Below are 20515 nucleotides of genomic sequence, written 5' to 3' on the forward strand. Positions count from 1 at the left end.
CAGTAAGGCATCAACATATCTAACAATGAAACTTCATTGTCAAAGGAAAGTAAAAGAATGTTTTTTTCTAACTCCTAGTCTTGGCATCAAAACATGCGCGGTGATGATTCCCCAGCTGGGTGTCACGTGGCTATTCGGTCTCCTCTCGCCTGTACATAAAGTTTTCGCTTACATCTTCACCATACTTAACTCTACTCAGGTCAGTGTTCGATGGTAACTGTAAAAAAGTCATTTATCTCTATTATTTATTTTACTTTCTGAACAAGTGAGACATCATTAGGGTGGTCAGATTATGTTGTTTTGGAATTTTTAAAACAAAATGGTGTCAACTATGCAAGAGAAGACAGACTTCTTTTTCAATTATAAGATATGCAATTTTCCTTCCTTCTTGGAAATCTGAATAGATATTTGACTAATTTGTTTGCATATTGTAAAAGTTAATGATCTTGAAATTATTTTTGTGCTGCAGGGTTTCCTGATTTTCGCTTTACACTGTGTGCGAAACACTCAGGTAAGAAAAAACATTGAACTGATTATTAACTTTATATCGTCAAGTTTTAGTGTTTCAATAAATATCCGAGTGCTAAGAACCATATTTCGTGTTGCTTGTCTATCTGCAGATCAGAGAACGATTCAAAAGAAAGATGAGCATCGTTTTTCCATCTTCTATAAAAGGAAACTCCACAAGGAAGAGCCCACAGGTCAATCCAAATGAGGTTGGGAATGTATGGGCAATTTAATTGCAGTCATGTGCTGAATTTGAATCGAAATTGTACTTAAGTTACATAACTTGATTCAGCCAACCGGAAATAACAACCAAATACTTAGAACAATCACTTAGTTAACAGCAATAAATCGCTTACGATCGGTCTGAGTTACGATCTGCAAATAAAAAGAGGTCTGTGTCTGCATTATTGTTTGAGCATTCAACTAGTTGTCTTTGTAACCTATCATTTTTACGATAATAAGTTTATTTTCTAGGCGATCGTATATCTGCAGGGAAGAATCATCGAAATAAACCAATCTATAAATTTAAATTCTTGATGGCTCCGTATGCTGATGACTGCTTTGTTTCACTTACTTAGTTTATAAACTTCTTATCAAACACTGTTATTACTTTTAACTATAAGCTATGGATAGTCACTGAAATTATCAGTTTCTAGAAATTCCTAGAATACGTAGTCATGCTGACATGCATACTAAGGAACTTTCTACAAAATTTTATTAGGTTTCGTAGCCACCAAAATGGTTGTTGTAAGCTTCTGGAATTATCTGGAACACTTTGTACAAAAGGACTCAATCGTGCAGCAGTAGTCCTTTTTGTTGTCGGGAGTGACTGATTTTTCAGAGAGTTATCATGAAAGTGAGCCACTTTGGAAGATTGTTAATTTTGAGGAACTTGGGAGACAACTGTGAGATTGCGTCAGTGGTGAGCTAAAATGTAATTTGTAGTGGGCTTAAATAAGCTTATTTAGCATAAAAAGTGTACTTTCTTTAAGAGTCGCTCCTTAGTAAGAATATTAAAGTTGTTTAATAGCGTTCTTTCTGTCGGTTAAATTGTACCGTAACAAAAAAATGCCCATAGCAGTAGCAGCTAAAGTTGACGTTCAAAGCCATATCATGATTCAACCAGGAAAATGACACCGACATTACACTTTCAAATAAACAAATAACTTTTAACGACATCCCCCGTTTAACTCACCTAACCGATTTCACAAGACGCAGACTACACCTTTTCGTTATTATGCTAAAATTATACATTTACCCTTGAAAATGTTTAGACAAGAAACTAAACATGCAGGAATTTAAAGAAGCCCATCCCTAATTCACAGATTTTCCCGGGAAGCCTTTTTTTCCTGATTTAACCAGCCAATTTAAACAGGCACACTAAATCAAAGCCCAAATCTTATCTTTTTAGTTTTCTACCAGCGCTGTCTCTGAATTTACTTCGTAGTGTTCGTAGAAGGTAATTAAGGTTCCGTTTCGTAAAGTACTCAAGTAATTATAAGTAGGCAAGTGAGCTTAATTAGCGAATTGCGAGTTTTGTATTGTAATGTATTTTAAGTCATGTTCTGTTCAGTGACGTTATGTAAATAACATTACGCTGTAAGTGAGTGTTACTAAGTGACTCTTAGAATAAGTAAGAATAAGTAAAAGTGACTAATCCAATAAGTGCAGTAATGTAATAAGTAGAGTGATGTCGAGTAGTGTAAGTAGAGTGATGTAATTTAAGTTTAGTTTCGTAAAAATTTTTTTTAAATAAATGTTTATTAAATTAAAAAAAAAATTAAAAAATTAAGTTTACATCCAGTTGTTCCTTAATGGACAAATAGATGAATACGCAAATGGTTGAATATATAAACAGATAATTTAAAAAGGACAGAAAAATCCTTATGATTGGATGGTCTTTGATCTGTTATATTTGCCAGTTTTTCTCCTTTTTTTTTTTCGCATCCCTAAGATAAGAAGTGGCATTTTGAATCGAAAATACATCGAATAATTTGGAATTCAATAGGGGCGACGCTAGCCGGAAATGGCATAAACCAAGAGATTGTAAACTCTTGCGCAAACTTCATTAAACAGCGATTAAAGAACTTTTGCACAGAGTAGACAATTTAAAGGAAAAAAAGCTCAGCGATAGTAATGCGGAAAATTTCCCATGGGCCTGGCTTTTAAATATTGCTACAGCGGAGAGGCTAGCATTTGAAGAGGAATTTCTCGGTTTACAACAACCTAGACTACGTTGCACCTCTTTATAAATCAGCATGGATGAAGAAGCGTACGATTTAGGCGGAAGAAGTGATATCTCAAAACGTTTCAAGCTTCGATTGGCTAACTTTATTGCAGCTAAGGCTACTTGATATTTTGACCCCACCGCTCCTTCAAAAATGTTGGACGTCAAACATCTGGACACAAAAGTAATGATCTGCATGACGCTTTTGCATGGAAGAGTTGTTTTGTAGGCTGAACGCTAAACTATGGCCGTTGGCCTCCGTTAGTTTTTTTGATCAATTAACGATCAACTTCACGTAAACTCGCATCGAACTCACGATCTAAGAAAACCGAGGAGTCCTTTGACTCGGAGCTTGCCGTGCTGTAAAAATAATTATACATGTTATTAACACATGAATGAGTTAACCCACCATATTTTTGAGCTGCTTCTCTATAAAATTGGAATTGTAAAAAGTATTTTTAAAACCGTGAAGTTTTCCTATTATATTAAGAAAAACAATGCTTCACATCTGGTGCAAGCTGCTTTTTATCTATTGGTCCGTCTCTGGCGGGAAAAAAAATGGAGGCAAACGCCATGAACAAGCTATCAGAGATCATAATTTGCATTAAATTCTAATTCGTGCAAAAGTGTTTTACAAAGATGCCGTATATCCGCAACTCTCAAGCATGGAGAATCAAATATTAGTGTAACGATACCTTTTAACAGCAACCTTTGCATATCTTGGCCATGATGAAGTGGATAATGCAAGGAACTGAATCCGGCAAAATTTTCAAAACTCTATTAACATATTTTGTGCTGGGTAAGTACCACGCTAGTTATTCGTGTTTGTTGGGCGGTAGCCATCAAATTGCCTGATGAGTACAACTGAGTCTGACAAAGAGAGCAAAACATTTTTTAAAAGTTGTGCGCTTCTTTAGTAACCACCTAATTATATCTTGATTTTTCTTTTGCGAAATATTTATATCGATTTTTGAACGTCCTGTGAAATTTGGCCAAACAAAACCGAAAAAAAAAAATGTCAGTTGGCGGTTATTTGTCACTGTTGGTTAAATCAAAACAAACCAGATTCTAAAGATTTCCGCATTAAACTCTTAGTTTATAAAGATCAGAGAAGGATATATTAAAGTTCACACGGCAACCAGGTGGACAATCAGACATAGTTTGATGCTACACTGGTTTGCAGATTTAATGAATGTAACCGAAGAAGTTACAATTCATAGACCCAACGTTTCGACACTCCTGTCTAGTGCCTTCATCACCCCTGACAGGTGAAGCAGTGTAATTCCACTTTTAACATTTATGCACCTTAAAATGAACTGGGGAAAAAAAAGATAATATCTGATTGATTATCATAATGATTAGTCATAGACTTATTATATTATTATTACATCGGATTGTGATTCAAAACGTAAGTTGAAAGGCAAAACAAAGAAGTCGTAGAATAACGGTGCTACCTGATCTCCTTTTTTCCACTTTTAAAGCCTTCTGCTTCAGTGATGTAGAGGGTTTTGATTTCCATTGTTTGCTAAAATTAATGGTGTCAAAAATACTTTCTCGTCTCCATCATTATCGTTATCACAATTGTTATCATCAGTATACATTTTTTCGTTTATTTATTCATTCATTTAATTTTTCTCGTACAGTGCCAAGAAACCTGTTCCAAAAACTCCTCTTATGTATTTTCGAAAAGCGGAACAAGATGGAATTTCAACTGGTATGTCTGCTGGTACCAGGGAGGTTACTTAGTCTCTATCGAAACTGAAGAAGAATGGCAGTTTATCAGTCATGAGATTCAAAAGCGTATTGCTTGGAATACTAGTGCATGGCATATTGGTTTAGGGAAGAGAGCCGGAATTTGGACCTGGGAGAGTGGACAACAACTAAATATTTTGAAATGGCGTGATTCTGAGCCAAGAGGTAACGACAAGTGCGCGCCGCGACCCAATTTCCTGTAACACGAAATTCCCAGATCACTGAAAACCTTCTAAAATCGTCTTTCTCAAGAACCATCCTGGACATATAGTCAACTGTTTTACGGTAAATACATTCGCCGTTCGTCATTTTACAGTTTCCTCACACTTTTTTAAATTTTGTCCGGAAGAATCCGAAGTGTCACGCTTGGATCTTTCAGAGTCAGCGAAAAGGACAACGTTCAAATTTTTTCACTTTCTAGAAGCGCTTGAGTATTCTAAATGAAGATAAACTTTTTCAAATAGAAATTGGTATTTTTGAAAGACAAATATGGAAAAATATCAGAATGTTGGACGCTTAGTTATTCGGAAACTGTGTCCGGTGAAAATTTTCTTAGTGTCACGATTGGATCTCTTCTCACTCTGTGTACAAGGTCAGCGAAACGGACAACGTTAGAATTTTTTCACTTTGTAGAAGCGCTTCAGGATTGTAAATGAAGATAGAATATTTTCCAACGAAAAATTGGTATATTTCAGAGAGAAATATGGAGTTATTTGAGGAACGTGTCCAGCCGTGTCATTGAACAGTTTTTGAATGCCAAGCGTTTGGATGGCTTCGCACTCTGTAGACAGGGTTAGTGAAAAACATCAAGTTCGAAATTTTTTAGGCTGCCGGGAAGCGCTTGAGGATTGTAATTAAAGGTAGAACATTTTCGTATTAATATGTTTTGGATCTCGAAGAGAAATATGGAAAAATATCGAACTGCCGGACGTTTAATTATTTTAAGTTTAGTCACTTCATAACAGGAACGTCAGCGACATTGACAGTTTGCGTCACAATTCTTTTTTGCTGCTTTGCATGGGCAACAACCACGACCACTCTTTCGAGCAAAAGCTCCTCTCTATGGGCAGGAAACTTCAACTGACCCTTGGTCCTATTTAACAAGGATGGCAAGCTTGATGAATGGATGATCAACATTTTAACCTTATTTGAAATACTTGCAAGTTCCTCTTTAGCAACAACCGATCCATAAGCGTTTACTGCCTCGGAATCTACAAAATCAATGGATTCATCCGATTCCATGCCGGATTAAAACGTATAGAACTGTTTTGAACAGATTTATTTTGACAAGCTCTTCAAATTCATCTGAGAAAACGCATAAGGAAGACTTATAATAAAAACTGGTTCGAATCATATTTCAGAATGAATGTCGCTGAGTCAGTATATCAGATCCAGCGCATCACTATGAATGTTAAATATTCTATTCCGTTCGCTAGAAAATCATTTGTAAGATGAGGGTAATATCACTGCAGATGTGCATTCCAGGACCTTAAAAAGAACACTTAGGCCTTCAAATATTTGACTTTCCTCTGGTTTCGAATTATTTTGCGAAAAAAATTCTTGTATTGCGCACGTGGCAATATAAAAATCCAAAGCAGCTCGATTTTTAAACTTCTTCTTAGCCTCAAGCAATGTGACATTTTCAAGGTAATTTAGTGTTATCAACTGAGTTGATGACGTCAACTGACCACCGTGAGGATTTAAAAGGCTGACGTGTCGAGCGTTAACCCTTTCGTCAGAGGGATTGGAAGCCAACACCGTTGATAACACTAAATTACCCTGTTATACTCTTCTACCGACGCAGCACCACAGTTTCTTTAGAAACTTACCCCCTTTTAACATTTTTCATCCGCAAAGAAACTCTGCTTACTATGGAGCTTTTTATAATGAAGGAAGCCTCCATTCCTCCCACGTATAGCTGGGAAATGAATTATTATTACTTTTTTTTATTTTACTTTTTTTGATGGCACTTAGAGACTGAACGTGGACCGTAATCATAGTTTACACAAGTGTGTTTTAGCAGATTGACATTTAAAATGGTTCAACCGTTTTATGAAAAAAGGTTATTTGCCTTTCTCAGGAATAAATTAAGGTCCTGAAAGCTTCACCTGCTTTTAAGAGCAATCCAACCAATAACTATGAACTAGACATTTTTTTTTTTTAATAACAGCTTTTTCCTATTTCCAGAGAAGTGCTCTGTGTCGGGATCTACACTTATTATCCAAGGTACAGAGAAATATATTTTCTTGTAAGTCAGTTTGAATTTTACTCCAAAAGATGAACGACGAAATCTTCAAATTAAAAGTCAGAGGTATTTCAGCTTTTCTCATTTCATACAGATGTTGTTGTTCATCTTGGCTATATGGATAAATGAAGGTTTAATCGTTTATCTTGCGACCAACTGCAACTGATAAACCGACTCTAAATCGTGAGACAAAATGATCAACCATTTAATAATTGTTTCCCCAAATTATTTTGCTGATTTTTTGAACGAAAAGATTGCACCGTATGAAATAATTTAACTTCGTCACGTTTCTTGAAAAAGATGACCAGTGTAGCTGTCATATCTGGTTACCAAGACGACTGCGTTATCTTCTCAATTGTGAGATGTAAATGAAAAAAAAGGCGTGTATATTGCATACGTTGAAGAAGTCGTGCCTTTGAAGCAAGACAATTTCTATTCTTCTTACATCTAGATATGTATTTTTGCTCCCGTTTTCTTAATTCTGACTTCAGTATTTATGCATTTGTAGTATAGAAAGGAACTTACAAGTAAAATAGAAAGCAGGTGGTTAAAAACGGGTACGCGCACATTTTAAGCCAGGACTGCGTGAATTTTGATGAGGGCGAGTAATTGTGAGACAGTTGAGAACTACTCCGTTTCTTAATGATCACGTACAACAAATATATCAAAACATCATGGAACGAATTCCTTGAATGCGTTGGTAAGGTTTCAGTGCAGTCGGCTTGAACGAAAGAAAAGTTGGTTGCTGAAAGGATAATATTTCAATTTATGGGTGTTTAAAGACTTCTAGAAAAGTGTTCCTAAATATTCACTTAAATTATTTTGCCATTTTAATATTCAAATTTCCTTGATGAAGGGACGCTTCTGTTAAAATGCAACATAAACGTTCAGATATCTTTAATTTGCATGACAGTCAATTTTGCGCTTCAAGCCATAAACATAATAAAAGCCCTATAAAAGCCTCACTGTAGACGTAAAAACAACAAGGCAAGCTAAATTCATTCTTTTACAGGAGAAAGCTCTTTTCAGAATTAACTAACAGCAATCTTGCACTGATCTCAAAGATATTTATAATATATAAGCACAACACGGAAATAATATTTTGGTTGCTTTTAGATAACTCGCTGATCTCAACACGTTAATTGGTCTGACTGAAGGCGAAGGGGCAACAAATTAACCTCAAAACAAATGGGTGATTTCCATAAATTTACCGCAACTCTATTGCTGGTCTCTTCATTAGGTGAGTGTGGATTCTGTTGTGAAGATTATTACTCATTCTTTTCGCGAATTTGATCTTGCAATAGGGGTCAAGGACTCTTTTTACTTTCATATTCTTTGTATCTACATATCCCAGTCAATTGGACGTAGCAAAACATTGCGGATAAGAATTAGTACCTTAAACTACCGGAAAAGTTTGGCTAAAAGTCGATTAGTTATTTTTTTTTCAGCGTTTCCTTTCTATGTTTCTCTCAAGTTACTCGCGTATTTATTCAATTTTTTCTCAACCATCTGCTCACTGACCTAAGAAAAACCGAAACCGTATTAAATGCGCTCTGATCGGTTTAAAAATGTGAGTTTCTCGAGTAAATTTTGGCAGACCAATTTGTTTATTTGAGACATTCTGAAAAATTCTACCCAAAAATATATAATGAGTCAGGGCATAAATATATTTGCGCGAGACAACTTCCGCGCAAAACGGTTGCATCTGTCAGGCAAACCACTTAATGAACATTTTGCTTTGAAAACCTTAAAGATTGTGTGAAGTAATTTGCACATTTAATAACGCAGCGCAGTGAATGTAGATTTGTAACTGTGGTTACTACAAATGTAATCTGGTATGCAATGGAAATGATTGCACACAAACATGCAACTCTGATACATACCGGATAATCGAACAGTGAATGAAGGGAGTAGGTTTCTAAAGAAACTGAGTTGCTGCTTTGGTTGAGAGTACTGCAAGACAGTTTGGTTTTATCAAGTGAGTAGATAATGCAAAGACGGGTGTCCTCTCTTCTTAGAGCAAATAGTGTAATGTGGTTTTCTGGAGAAGACACCGGCTGATCACTTCTTCAAAGCAAAGTTTTGACCTTATAACGATGCGTAGATATAAAAATGATTCAACTCTACGCTGAGCTTATTTTCCAGCTATATTTCAAGTACAAAGAGCAACTAGTTCACCACAACTTCGTACAAAATCAAAACAGACTTCAAAAACAGAAGAATTGGTAGGTATTGCTTAAACATGCATATACCCTAGTGACATGCATAGACAATATCGCACTAGTTACTGTAACATGCAGCTCATTTTCAAGTATGATAATTTTACAATATGTCATTTTTAATTTATCATAAGGATCATCAACATCATCGTCATGATCGCTATCTTTTTTATAATTATGTTTTCTAGTATTTTATTTTTATCACTATTATTATTGCTTAGAGATGATTTTGCGCTGTATTATTTGGTTTTCTTTCTGTTTTTTTTTTTTCCGTTGGATTGTTTGGTTCTTGTCTATTGTTTTGTTTTTTGTTTCATTTGTTATTTTTGTTTGCTTTTTTGCATATTATTTCAAGAATTTTAAAACAGTGAGTTGGAAGTGTCGAGATAACTTTAATGAACGAGCATTTGGTATCTGTTTCATACTCTTTCGCACTAATTTGATATGTCATCTTGCTACAGACAAATAATTTTACCCTGGCATTGAATAAAACATATATTAAACAAGATAGCTCTTTGCAGGTATGTTGAAGTTTTACATTCTATTTATTATATTTCTAAGAAAAACATTTTTAATTTTCAACTTTACTCCATCATCATCGTTCACTGTACCTACTGTTATAATCTATCTGGTATTCCTGCTCGCACGGAATTGGTCTAAACGCGTCACGCGACAGAATATGCCCAAAAAAATTGTTATAAGAGAAAAGTAATCATAAGCATTAATCTTGTGGTAATTACAACGAAAAAACACTTTGCTCATTGAATTTCAATCCATCCCTTTGCAGAACGTTCTCGATTTGTTGCAAGATACTCTGGCCAAGTATAAAGATATATCCTTTACAGAAGTTCAAAATAATGTTATAACCGAGCGGAAACGGATAGAGTTGATATACACAACGGCAGATGCCTTTCAGACCTTTGCTCTGAAGTATGGCTGGTACCACCTCAACGAATCAACGCCAGTGTTAAGGAGGAAATATGAGAGAATCCGTGGTATGCTGAAGTTTGTTCTTCTGTTTGTTATGTTTTGTAAAGGAGAAGAAACTGAACATCCTAAATGACAAACAAAAATAAAGTCAGACTAGGATACATTAAAAAAATGATCCTATAACACTAGAGGTGGAATACACGTTGAGATTCAAGGATGGGCTTGATAGCGTATGATGGAAATCTTGGATGACATACAAAAATGAAGTCATACCAAGGTGAAGCCTAACCTTTTTTTGTTTGTTTAAGCTACTAATACCTCTTTCAAATTTTTGGTAACTTATTCATAACACAATCTGTTTTAAGTATCTACTGGTGTAAGTACTACAGACTCATCATAGGCATACATAACTAATCCCATAGCACTAGAGGCGGGATGCATGTGGAAGTTCAGGGATGAACTCGATCTTGTATCGTACTTATATTGCGCATTGAATATTACAAATATTTATTCAATAATATTCTCATGATATTTTATGATATTTCTGTTAGTATCTATTTTTAAACCTCATCATTCCTCCTTTATAACAGTTCGTATTCGGAAACGTCTAAGACGAGATTTTGACGACTTTCACCTCGGTGAATCATCAAGTGAAACTGTTAACATCCCATCTGAAAACTTTAAAAGAAACGGTAGGTAACTGACCATGATGAGACGAGAAGCAACTTGACTCTGATTTTGAGCTTAGCGAGGAGATTTTCTTTTTCTTTTTGTTTTTTTGTTGTTGTTGTAGCGTTTCCAGGCAAACAGGTTCCATGAATATTATATTTAGATCTACGAAGCTTCCGATAGCTTTTTCTATCAGTGAGTGGGGCTGGAGGGAGGCAAAACATCTCAGAATATAAATATGCAATCCTTTTACTTGTAAAGTTCAACCACCCACTGAAAATAAAACTCTATCCCACCAATGTAGGAAGTGACATTTTCTAAAGAGAAACTCTTCTGATAAATACAAGGAAAATAACAATGGGCCATGTACTGCAGAATGCTTTGAAACTTTCGAAAAAGTCATCAATTTTCTCACAGAAGAGTATCTTTTAAGTTGTTTTCATTGCCACCTCTACCTGCACATGGAGTACGATTTACTCGCAGTCCATTCAACTCACGGATACATTTTGAACTGCTTCTATGTTTTTTCTTAAAGGTTCAGTGATTGTCGTCATCATATACAAAGACCTACATGAACTGTTAAGAAGGAGGGAATTAAATAACGCTGACTTAAAGAAAAGGAGGTAATATTTTCTGTACGTTTATGTTCATTACGATTAGAAACTATTGATTCAGAAACTGTCCATAAAATCTGTGACTTCCTGGGTGTAGTGTAGTGTAATGCGTTACATAATGTCACATAGCGTCACTACTGTAAGAAATTTCCAATCATGCCGTAAATCTACTCTCGTGAGTAAAAGTAAAATAAGTCTTTACGGTTATTTTACGCTAAATATATCATCTTGATTATTGAATAAAATACAGTTGAATTAGAGGAATGAGAGTGTTTCGCGTTTAGGAATTATATTCTGCCTCGCACCTTTCTTATTCATGGTACAGCATTTAGATGACAACTACGATGAAAGAGGCGATGGCAGAAGGAAGAAAAAAGACCCACTGACAATTATTTTTCAATGATAGTGGTGGTCAGATAAACAAAATGATAAGTTTTAGCCCTTCCATGAATTGCACCTGAGGAAGACTGGTACTAAACCAATAAAATCACTCGGGAGCAAAAAAGCCGTTAAAGGCAGTATTCCTTCTTCTGCACTGGCTAGCGTCTACCCTGATATTTTTTTTTTATTGGCTCAATAGAGATAATCATATTGGGCCTATTGGATTATTTCCTAAAGCGAACCCTACTCGATGGTTTTATTTCTTTAACATTCAGGCGTCTTAACAGCTTGGTAATGGCAGTCGCAATGGATCCGAAGCCAAGACGTTTGATACGAAATGTCGTCATGAGGTTTAGAAATCAAAAGGTAAAAAAAATCTACTTAGAATTGAAATAATATGAAATACATGATGAAATATTTCAACGAATGAAAATACGAAAAAAAGGTACATTGAGAGAAAACTATACTTTTAATGATTAGCTGTTCTTGAATTTTTTACTGTTAGTCTGAATGAAACAGTATCTTATTCATTAGCTTCTTGACGCCACCAGAAATTGTGTGTATTGGAAAGTGTTTGATTCCAAAAGGTAAGAATAACTATTCTGTGGTAGCCAGCAGTATTTTATAGTACTAAATCAAAACTTTTGTCCTCGGCGAACGTGTTCATTGTATGACCTAAAACATGTTTAGCGATTGTCTAATAAATTTAAAATGCCCCAGGCAGTCGATTCATGGCACATCGATTCTTAAGCTTCATGTGAAAACTTAGTCAATTATATTATCTCATTTTATCTAATTTTTATTGCCTAGTTTTCCCATTTAATTTCCCTCTTTTTGGATTATTCTGAAAGACTTTGATATAGCGGATGTCTTGGTGGCCATCTTAGATAATGTTATGCTTTGAGTTAGCCGAAGTACTTAACCTTCTCATCCATTGCCCCTGCGTTCCATTGGCTCATCTTCCTAATCTTGCATAATGAATTGGACGCTATCTTTCAAAAGATGAGTGATTTCAAATGGCTGAGTCGTAGCAGGAACCGAAATGCGCCTCACGATTCCTTCCTTGTTTAAACACCAGCAAATGGGCGACTGAAAAGACAGGCTGATTAACTTAGATGACTCCAAGCAGCAGAACCTACTCTCAATAAATAGTTAAGGGAAAATGTCTCACATATTCGTCGTTTCATGCATAAAGCTAACATGTCGCTTGTTTTTAGTATTGACGGGTGGTCAGTTGAGGGATGTCAGGTATCTAAAAGAAAACCAGACTACACAGAGTGCAGCTGCAACCATCTGACTCACTTTGCAGTTCTTTTCGACTTTGGCAGCGCTTCAGCAGAGGTAATGATGTTTGTCTGTTCATCTGGTAACATGAGTGATGATGTTTCATTGTGGCCATATTTACTTAAAGGCGGGAAGATAAGTCATTTTTATGAACGGGGCTGTTATGCTACTTTAAAATGGAAATATAAGTAACAAATAAAAAAAATTGAAACATTTCTTTCGGATGATATCAATTTCGTCATCACTATCATTTTGCTTTTCTTTTGCCTGTTGTTACGATGACAAAATAGACGACAGAGAAAGATGAGAAGATCTTGACGATTCTCACCTACGTGGGACTGATCTTGTCGCTCATTGGAATAATTCTTACTTTAGCTTCCTATGCTCTCCTCACGTAAGTAAAACGTTTTTTTTTCTGTTATGGAATTATTTTACTACACTTGGTATTCTCCAACTATGACCTGTTTAGTTTTAGCTTGATTTCTCTTATCTTAGTTCATTTCCTTTTCGTTTGTGATACTGTTGTATAGTTTCTTAATTAATATAAATAATATATATCCACTTTCCTCTTTATGTCTATCAATGCAACCTGTATTTCTTTTCTTTATCACCAGCGATGTGCATCAGCCGCTGTCTCAAGTGAGGTTAAGTCTCGTTGCCTCACTGGGACTTGGCCAGATAATGTTTCTTGCTGGGATAAATGCCACACAGGATAAAGTAAACGCTTGGTTTTTTTGTTTTTTTTGTTTTTTGTATTGTTTTTGATAATTGATTTTTTTTGTTTTTAAAAAAGTACAACTTAAAACAAAGTCAGTAAAAGCTTTTTTAACTATCTGGCAGTGAATTCATAGGAGTAGTCTTAGCTCTAGTCGCATTTTTTAGGATTTGAACAGATTTATGTTTCTTGTGATTAGTATTGATCACAGCTCGACAGAAAGGGGGGAGGAGGGGGGTTGAGAAATTGTCATAGGAAACAGGTATTTATGAAGTAACAGATTCATGTTGGCATGATCAAGACCTACTAAATAAAAATTTAACTTGTGGGGAAAATAAAGGCTATATTTGATATAAAATATCGAAAGCTATTAAAAAACCTTTTTAAAAGGAATCCTAATAGAAATAGAAATAGAACAGTTACTGTTCTTAAAAGCTCAGTCTACTTTTGATTTGCAGGGTGTTTGTGTCGCAGTGGCAGCCCTGATGCAGTACTTTCTCATGTCAGCCTTTTGCTGGATGCTTGTTGAAGGAATTTATCTTTACTTATTTGTCGTCAAAGTTTATAATATAAATGAGAAGATGGCCATGTACCATGCTTGTTCTTGGGGTAAGCTCTTCAACTATTGCAACAATTACTAAAGGCAATATCAAGTTTTCGTTATCAAAATGATATTGATACGTGGTGATTTCACTGTCTTTAAAACTTTGCTTTTCGTTGATTGTAGCTTTTCCAGCTGTTATGGTCAGTATTTCGCTGATAATTTCTTTAGCGAGGGACGAAATCAGTAGTTTTGTCAGCGAAGAATAGTAAGTATCCCTATCTATTTATTTAAGTTACATTATTATTTTTTTTGGAGACAATTCAGCCCACTTCAGCTTTAAAGCTGGTTCATTTGGGAACTATTTATAAGATAACACGACCACACCACAACACCAGGAGCCACGTTCTCTACTCCCTGCAAGAAATGAGTGGGTTCTGTAACGTGCCCTGCTAACCAGCACAGGGAAGATGCAGGAGACGGGGCCTACAGTTTATCGTCCTTATTCGAGAACAATAGAATGACTAACCATTCGCGGATGTCATAGCAAAGGCGACACATTCTCCTCTCCCTCTTCTCTTCTACTTCAACTCGCCATTTACACCTTTGTGTGATGGCTTGATTCAACTTCAAGACTAATATAATTATGTAATTTGTGTTGTGAATAAGCTGCTGGCTCTCCAACGCAAACCATTCTATCTGGATATTTGCTGTTTTTGTTGTGACAGTGGAAGTTGTAAGTAGATCACAGTTTTTAATCATAACTGATAGTCTCCCTAACATTTGCACAATCTAATTATTCTTAGGAGGAGGCTTTTGAATCAATACCAGTGGGCCAAAGCTATTCTATATGACAGTCTAAAAAAGGCCTGTTTGCTGTGCGGTCTCAGCTAAAAAAATGCATTTTCTTTATTTGTCTGAATCTAACGTTGATATCTCAATCATAAATTAGGAAAGAAGCACACGAACACAATAGCTCTCCAAGACCGTTGATTGCAAGGGCTTTCGGGAAAAGGGCCTACTGACTTGTAGACAACACTCAGCTCGAATCAGATGACGACTTCTAATCAAATTGCCAAACAATTTTCCTAAACTGAAATATCAATCTGCTTAATATTGAATAAAATTTCAACTTGAATATTGCACTCTGGTGTTCTGATGGGTTCAATGAACTCCAGTTATTAGCTGATATTGCGAGTCACCTTATATGGTAATGTATTACAACAATGATTGCATTAGCACTCGTTGGATACGAAATAGGTTATAGCCAACTCAGGGCTACGCGCCTCGTTGGCTTTCTACCATCTCAGTCATATCCGTGTTTAGGGTATTTTAAATATTACTACTTTGTAGCTTAACTTGCTAATTCTGGCCAGAGTTGTAAAAGAAATGTCCGGAAGACAGTCAGCTCCAGAAAATCATCAGATACGGTAAGAGTAAACATAAACGTCAGGGACTGGAAAATGATAACACTAACATTAACAACAATAAAGACAACAACAAAAAACGGCTTGTTCGTTAATTCCTCTCATTTTGTTTTGCATCGCTTTTTTATTGTTTTTTTTTTGTTCCTTTTTTGTTATTTCTTTTTTTTGTTACTGTTTGTTTTACTGTTCTTTCTTTTATTTTACAGACTTTGCATCAAGACATGTGTAGTAATGATTCCCTTACTGGGTGTCACGTGGTTATTTGGTATCTTTTCGACGTTTCACAAAGCTTTTGCCTACATCTTTACCATCTTCAACTCAACTCAGGTAAGCCATTATTATGATTTACTAGTCACAATTAGTGAGCTCATTAAATAAGTAAACCTCAAAATTAACAGCCTCGTCATATTTTAGGTACTCGCATCATTTAGAGGTGCATCTTATTCTTTTTACAGGGATTTCTCATTTTTGTATTGCATTGTGTGCGAAACAGTCAGGTAAGTACAAGTAGCTTTATTCATCGTTTAAATTAATCTTTGAGCTTGATTTTGATTGCAATTATTGTCGATGATTTTATTCAAACTCCAAGCCATAAAAAGACTCATTATCTTAACACAGTTACCGCCTGAAGGTAATGCATGATGGAAAAATCTTACCGTGGTCGTTATTGTGGCTAAAGATTAGACGTAAAATTATGGTAATGATCGCATTTTACACTGTCAGAGACCATATTAGCCTTCTTAGAATTGTCTTCAAATGCGCAAGTCACCCACTGACCCCAAAATTTTCAATCGTGATAAGCAGCCTGGCCGTTTAAAGAAGTCGTAACGTAGGTCCTTTTTGCTTTTTCTATCACTTGAGAGCCCTGTTGAAGTGTGACCCTTAGGCTACTCTTTGGAATATCATAACGAGTAATTTTCAGACACCTTTTTCCAGGCTGAGACTAAAACTTCATGATATCTTTTCCTTTTTGCAGATTAAAGAGCGTTTAAATAGAAAGTTTAACGCTATATTCCCAGCTACAAATTGAGCAATCTCAAGTTTATAAAAGTGAAGAACTAAAGGAATGCCAGCATCGCACCATATCTCATCTATATACGGCATCAATAATCATAGGTGGAAGAGATTGGTGGCAGAGATTAATGAAGTTAATGGAGTGATCTGCGAGTCCTTTAGCTGTCGAGGCGATGTTCTACACGAAGACAATTTTTAAAACGTATTCGTAGTTCTAGAAACTTTTAATATGAGTTGTACTTAACAAAAAAGTATGGAGTGAACAGGGACCAAGAACACTATTGCATTCAAGTTAAAAGGGATGGAATGATGAACTTCAGTCATACATATAGGATGCCGCCTTTAAGAAACTTTCTCTGCTTTAAAATGTTTTTTTTTAAATATCGGGCTCCGCTATAACGCTTCATTCACAAAATGGTTGCTTAAATGCTAGACTAGGAAAATCAGGCTTAACATAATTTCAAACAATCACCACATGGTTTCATTGAAGTACTAAAAGCAGTAAAGTCCTCAACCAAGATGGGAGCTGGTTATCATGTAAATTGTACTTATAGGATAGTTATGATGTACGTACAACTATTCAAACGCGACTAGCTTATCATGTACGTATCTCTGAGAAATTTACTTCAAATTTCAAATTCTAAATATTGAGCAAGTAAACAACTGTACAGATACAAGGAGCGATTTGTTTGTCCGCTTGTTTTTTTTAAGTTTTTGACTGGGTTCTCAGCTTCTCGTCATTTTTAATTGATTTTTAAAAGGATCGAAACAAGCACAGACGAATAGTCTTTTCCAACCATTAGAAAAAAAATTAAAAAAAAAAAACCAACTGAGCATTCAGAAGTATGCAACCTTTTCCAAGATGACTGCCTATGACACCTTGCAGTTCTTCAGGTATGCTAGTGAACGGAATATCTGTGTTCCTGTGAAGTAGGTGTTTTAAGGAATCCCACAGAGCTATAAATTAGGCCTGAAGGGATTCGATCCATAGATAATTTAACCCAATTAATGAACACCACACGATTTTAAACAAATTTAAACGAATTTGGCCTAATTTAGACTGCGTGGCTAATTACATAATGAATGTGATCACGAGCTTCTAAAGTTTGGTGCCGAAGCCGCGGGACACCTGAAACAGATATCATGGAAAAACACCAAATGTTTTTTTAGATTTCTCCCTGAAAGGCTTACATTGGTTAAAAACTATCGTATGCATATCGTCTACCTGTGGCTCTTTTAAAGGGATACTTAAGGAATGATGAAATTGAAAGAATCTGCGCGCAATTAGTTAACACCATGAGAAAGTTAATTAAACGAGTGTGAAGAAAAGATTGAACTGATTATTGTTTCATTAAATAGTGGGGACTTGAGAAACACAATCGTCATGGAAACAAAATATTTAATGGAAAGAGCATTACGAACGATGTATGTGTTTTAAAACCTTGTGTACTTTCCAAGAAGTTAACTGCAAAATAAGAATACACGATCCTATCAAAGACTGGAAATAAAGCATACTTAATGAGCTTCAGTTTTTCCTTCCAAGTTTTTTATAAATTTGGCCATCTTGACCATTTGCACTTGTTGATATTCATCAAGCTGATCGGATTGTTTTGTTTTTGTTAGACAGGGACCACCATTTAATCAAAAATGTCAGATTTTAATGCAGCTCTGCATCATTTCAGGTGTATCAGTAATTACTCAAAACTATAGTCTGTATCAAAAACTCTAACTTAAAATTTCGCGTGGTAATGGCAATTTTTTAGGAGACGTTTTGTTATCGGTCGAAGTAATTAATTAATTAAGTAAAATAAACAATAAGTGGGTGCCTGAATGCATGACACGCATACTCCAGTTGGCAGTTTTTCACCCGAAGCTTAGCCCCGCTGATCGTCTTTACGGCTCTGTCGAAGTCTAGGAATTGACATTATCATTCCCTGGTTAAATAAAACGGTGAAAACATTCGGTTGATGGCCTAGAAGTCTAATCTTTCAGTGCTGGATATTTCACAGAGTTCGCAAGCATTAAAAATGCGCGAATGTTTCGTATTTGCTCCGAAAATCGTGACTAGCGGCGAATTAAATGCTGCATTTTGGCTTTCATTAATTTTCTTCTTTTTATTAATATAACGTTTAAAAGATTAAAAAATGAATGAAGTAAGAAAGAAACACAGGATGCATCCTGTAAGTCTGCGCAGGTTGAAGAAATTGTTAATAACGTTCATAAAAAAAGAGGTCTTTTATAATAAAATGCTTGTAGGTCTTTTTAATTGTAAAAAGTTTGCCTGACGATCAATGCAAAGCAAATTATCACAAGAAGCCAAAAAGCATAGCACATATTCATGTGATCCTAACAGCGTCTGGCTCGGTATCTATTTACAAATAGAGAAGCCTTTACTAGGCTCTGTTCTGTTGCAACGCACCAAGGAAGCGGCTACGGCACAAATGGGGAGTTTTGTCTCTGCTCAGGTTATGGTAATGTAAATTGCGACGCTTACCATGATTACAAATCTTCGTTTGGTTATTCTGTGATTACTTTCCGATTGGGTTGTTCCGAAATTTCACTTACGAAAAAAAGCAAGAGAGAAGTCCGGGAAATGGTCCAACATAGAACACTTTCGCAGATGGCGTGACAGCTTTAGCTCGGCTGTATGTTTTAAACTCTGATAGAGCACGCTCTTTCAACCAGTCCCTCCGTTACTGACTGTGAGGTAATCGCCAGTGGTTGTAAAATGCGAGGTAAATGCTGTATATCTGTCGATATTTATATTCTTCGTATACGGCAGAACTCGTAAAAATGTTCAGCGATGCTTCACACCAAAACGTCCAATAAAGTATTTGATCTTAATGAAAATATATATGAACCTATAGTAAATAACTGATGATCAAATTGAACGGTTCTTAGTGATCGTTACAAGTTTAATTTGTAAAAAAGTTGTTTTTGTGCAGCTTTTAAGGTCTACTATAATCACCAACAAGCGAGGAGTTTAATTGATATGCTTTTTTTTATTGAATGGGAACAATTAACCGTTGCATTTCACATACATTTGATAGTCGTGTTTTACGAACATTGAACAGTCGCATTTTTCAAACATTTGACAGTCGCCTTTTACGAACATTTAACGAGCGTATTATACATATATTTAACGGTCGAATTTTACGTACATTTAACAGTAGAATTTTTACGAACATTCAATAGTCGCATTTTACCAACATTTAACAGTAGTATTTTACTAACATTTAACGAGCGTATTATACATATATTTAACGGTCGCATTTTACGAACAATCGACAATCGCTTTTTACGAACATTCAATAGTCGCATTTTACGAACATTTTACGGTCGCTTGCTACGAACATTTAATAGTCGCTTACTACGAACATTTATCGGGCGTATCTTACGAACATTTAACAGGCGTATTATACATATATTGGATCAATATCAGTATCTGGGCCGAAGGCACTATGTAACAGAGCCATTTAAATTTATGACAAAATGGCTTATATAAAACATTACTAGAACTGAAACATCCCTTATGTAATCAAGGTCAAATGAATGGCCTTATGTAATAAATGTTTTTAAAATGTACGACCTTAAAGTTTGTAAAAAGCGCCCCTTAAATGTTCGTAAAATGCGGCTGTTAATGTTCGTAAAATGCGACTGTTAAATGTTCGTAAAAAGCGCCCGTTAAATTTTCGTAGAATGCGACTCTTAACAAAATGTTTTGCTCCTATCTGCTGGATAGCGAATTATTCAGAGGATAACGTTAATCATCCTTCGAACAACCAGGGCCAGGTGTTTTGAACACAAAGAAGACAATATTGTTACGTTGTGCTTTCTGTTCCATTGCTGTTGGGTTGAATTCTCGGCAGTGTGTCTTGCAGATTCTTATATACACACCCAGCCACCACTGATCCTAAAAAAGATAAATCTATGTATTTCCTTCAGGCTATAATACTAATAACCCCGATGAGTGCAGGTTTTGGAAGCAAA

General features: G+C 35.6%; 1 protein-coding gene across 3 annotated transcripts; it reads left to right on the forward strand.

Moving 5' to 3' along the window:
• Nucleotides 1-650: 650 nt before the first annotated feature.
• Nucleotides 651-17106, forward strand: LOC149052171 (adhesion G protein-coupled receptor L4-like). 3 transcript variants are annotated; one of them, XM_089214112.1, is made up of 19 exons: nucleotides 651-716; nucleotides 7848-7971; nucleotides 8877-8956; nucleotides 9412-9471; nucleotides 9738-9945; nucleotides 10471-10572; nucleotides 11085-11172; nucleotides 11820-11910; nucleotides 12079-12131; nucleotides 12762-12885; nucleotides 13119-13222; nucleotides 13443-13545; nucleotides 14002-14152; nucleotides 14271-14352; nucleotides 14754-14820; nucleotides 15438-15514; nucleotides 15718-15838; nucleotides 15967-16008; nucleotides 16488-17106. In XM_089214112.1, the coding sequence occupies exons 2-19, from the start codon at nucleotides 7920-7922 to the stop codon at nucleotides 16539-16541; spliced, it is 1659 nt and encodes a 552-aa protein (XP_089070238.1). In that variant the 5' UTR covers nucleotides 651-716; nucleotides 7848-7919; the 3' UTR covers nucleotides 16542-17106. The 3 variants fall into 3 exon arrangements, with proteins under 3 accessions (XP_089070238.1, XP_089070292.1, XP_089070182.1); XM_089214166.1 differs by lacking the exon at nucleotides 651-716 and adding an exon at nucleotides 4156-6797 and having other exon boundaries at nucleotides 11832-11910; XM_089214056.1 differs by lacking the exon at nucleotides 651-716 and adding an exon at nucleotides 4157-6797.
• Nucleotides 17107-20515: the final 3409 nt, after the last annotated feature.

This window comes from Pocillopora damicornis, chromosome 1 (genome assembly GCF_964200805.1).
Source record: "Pocillopora damicornis chromosome 1, jaPocDami1.2, whole genome shotgun sequence".
Taxonomy (NCBI): domain Eukaryota; kingdom Metazoa; phylum Cnidaria; class Anthozoa; order Scleractinia; family Pocilloporidae; genus Pocillopora; species Pocillopora damicornis.

Coding starts and splice junctions, on each gene's coding strand:
- LOC149052171 (XM_089214112.1), top strand. CDS start 7,920: ATGGGTGATTTCCATAAATTTACCGCAACTCTATTGCTGGTCTCTTCA. Junction 7,972..8,876: donor ATTGCTGGTCTCTTCATTAG/GTGAGTGTGGAT, acceptor CTTATTTTCCAG/CTATATTTCAAGTACAAAGA. Junction 15,515..15,717: donor CCAGAAAATCATCAGATACG/GTAAGAGTAAAC, acceptor TTTATTTTACAG/ACTTTGCATCAAGACATGTG.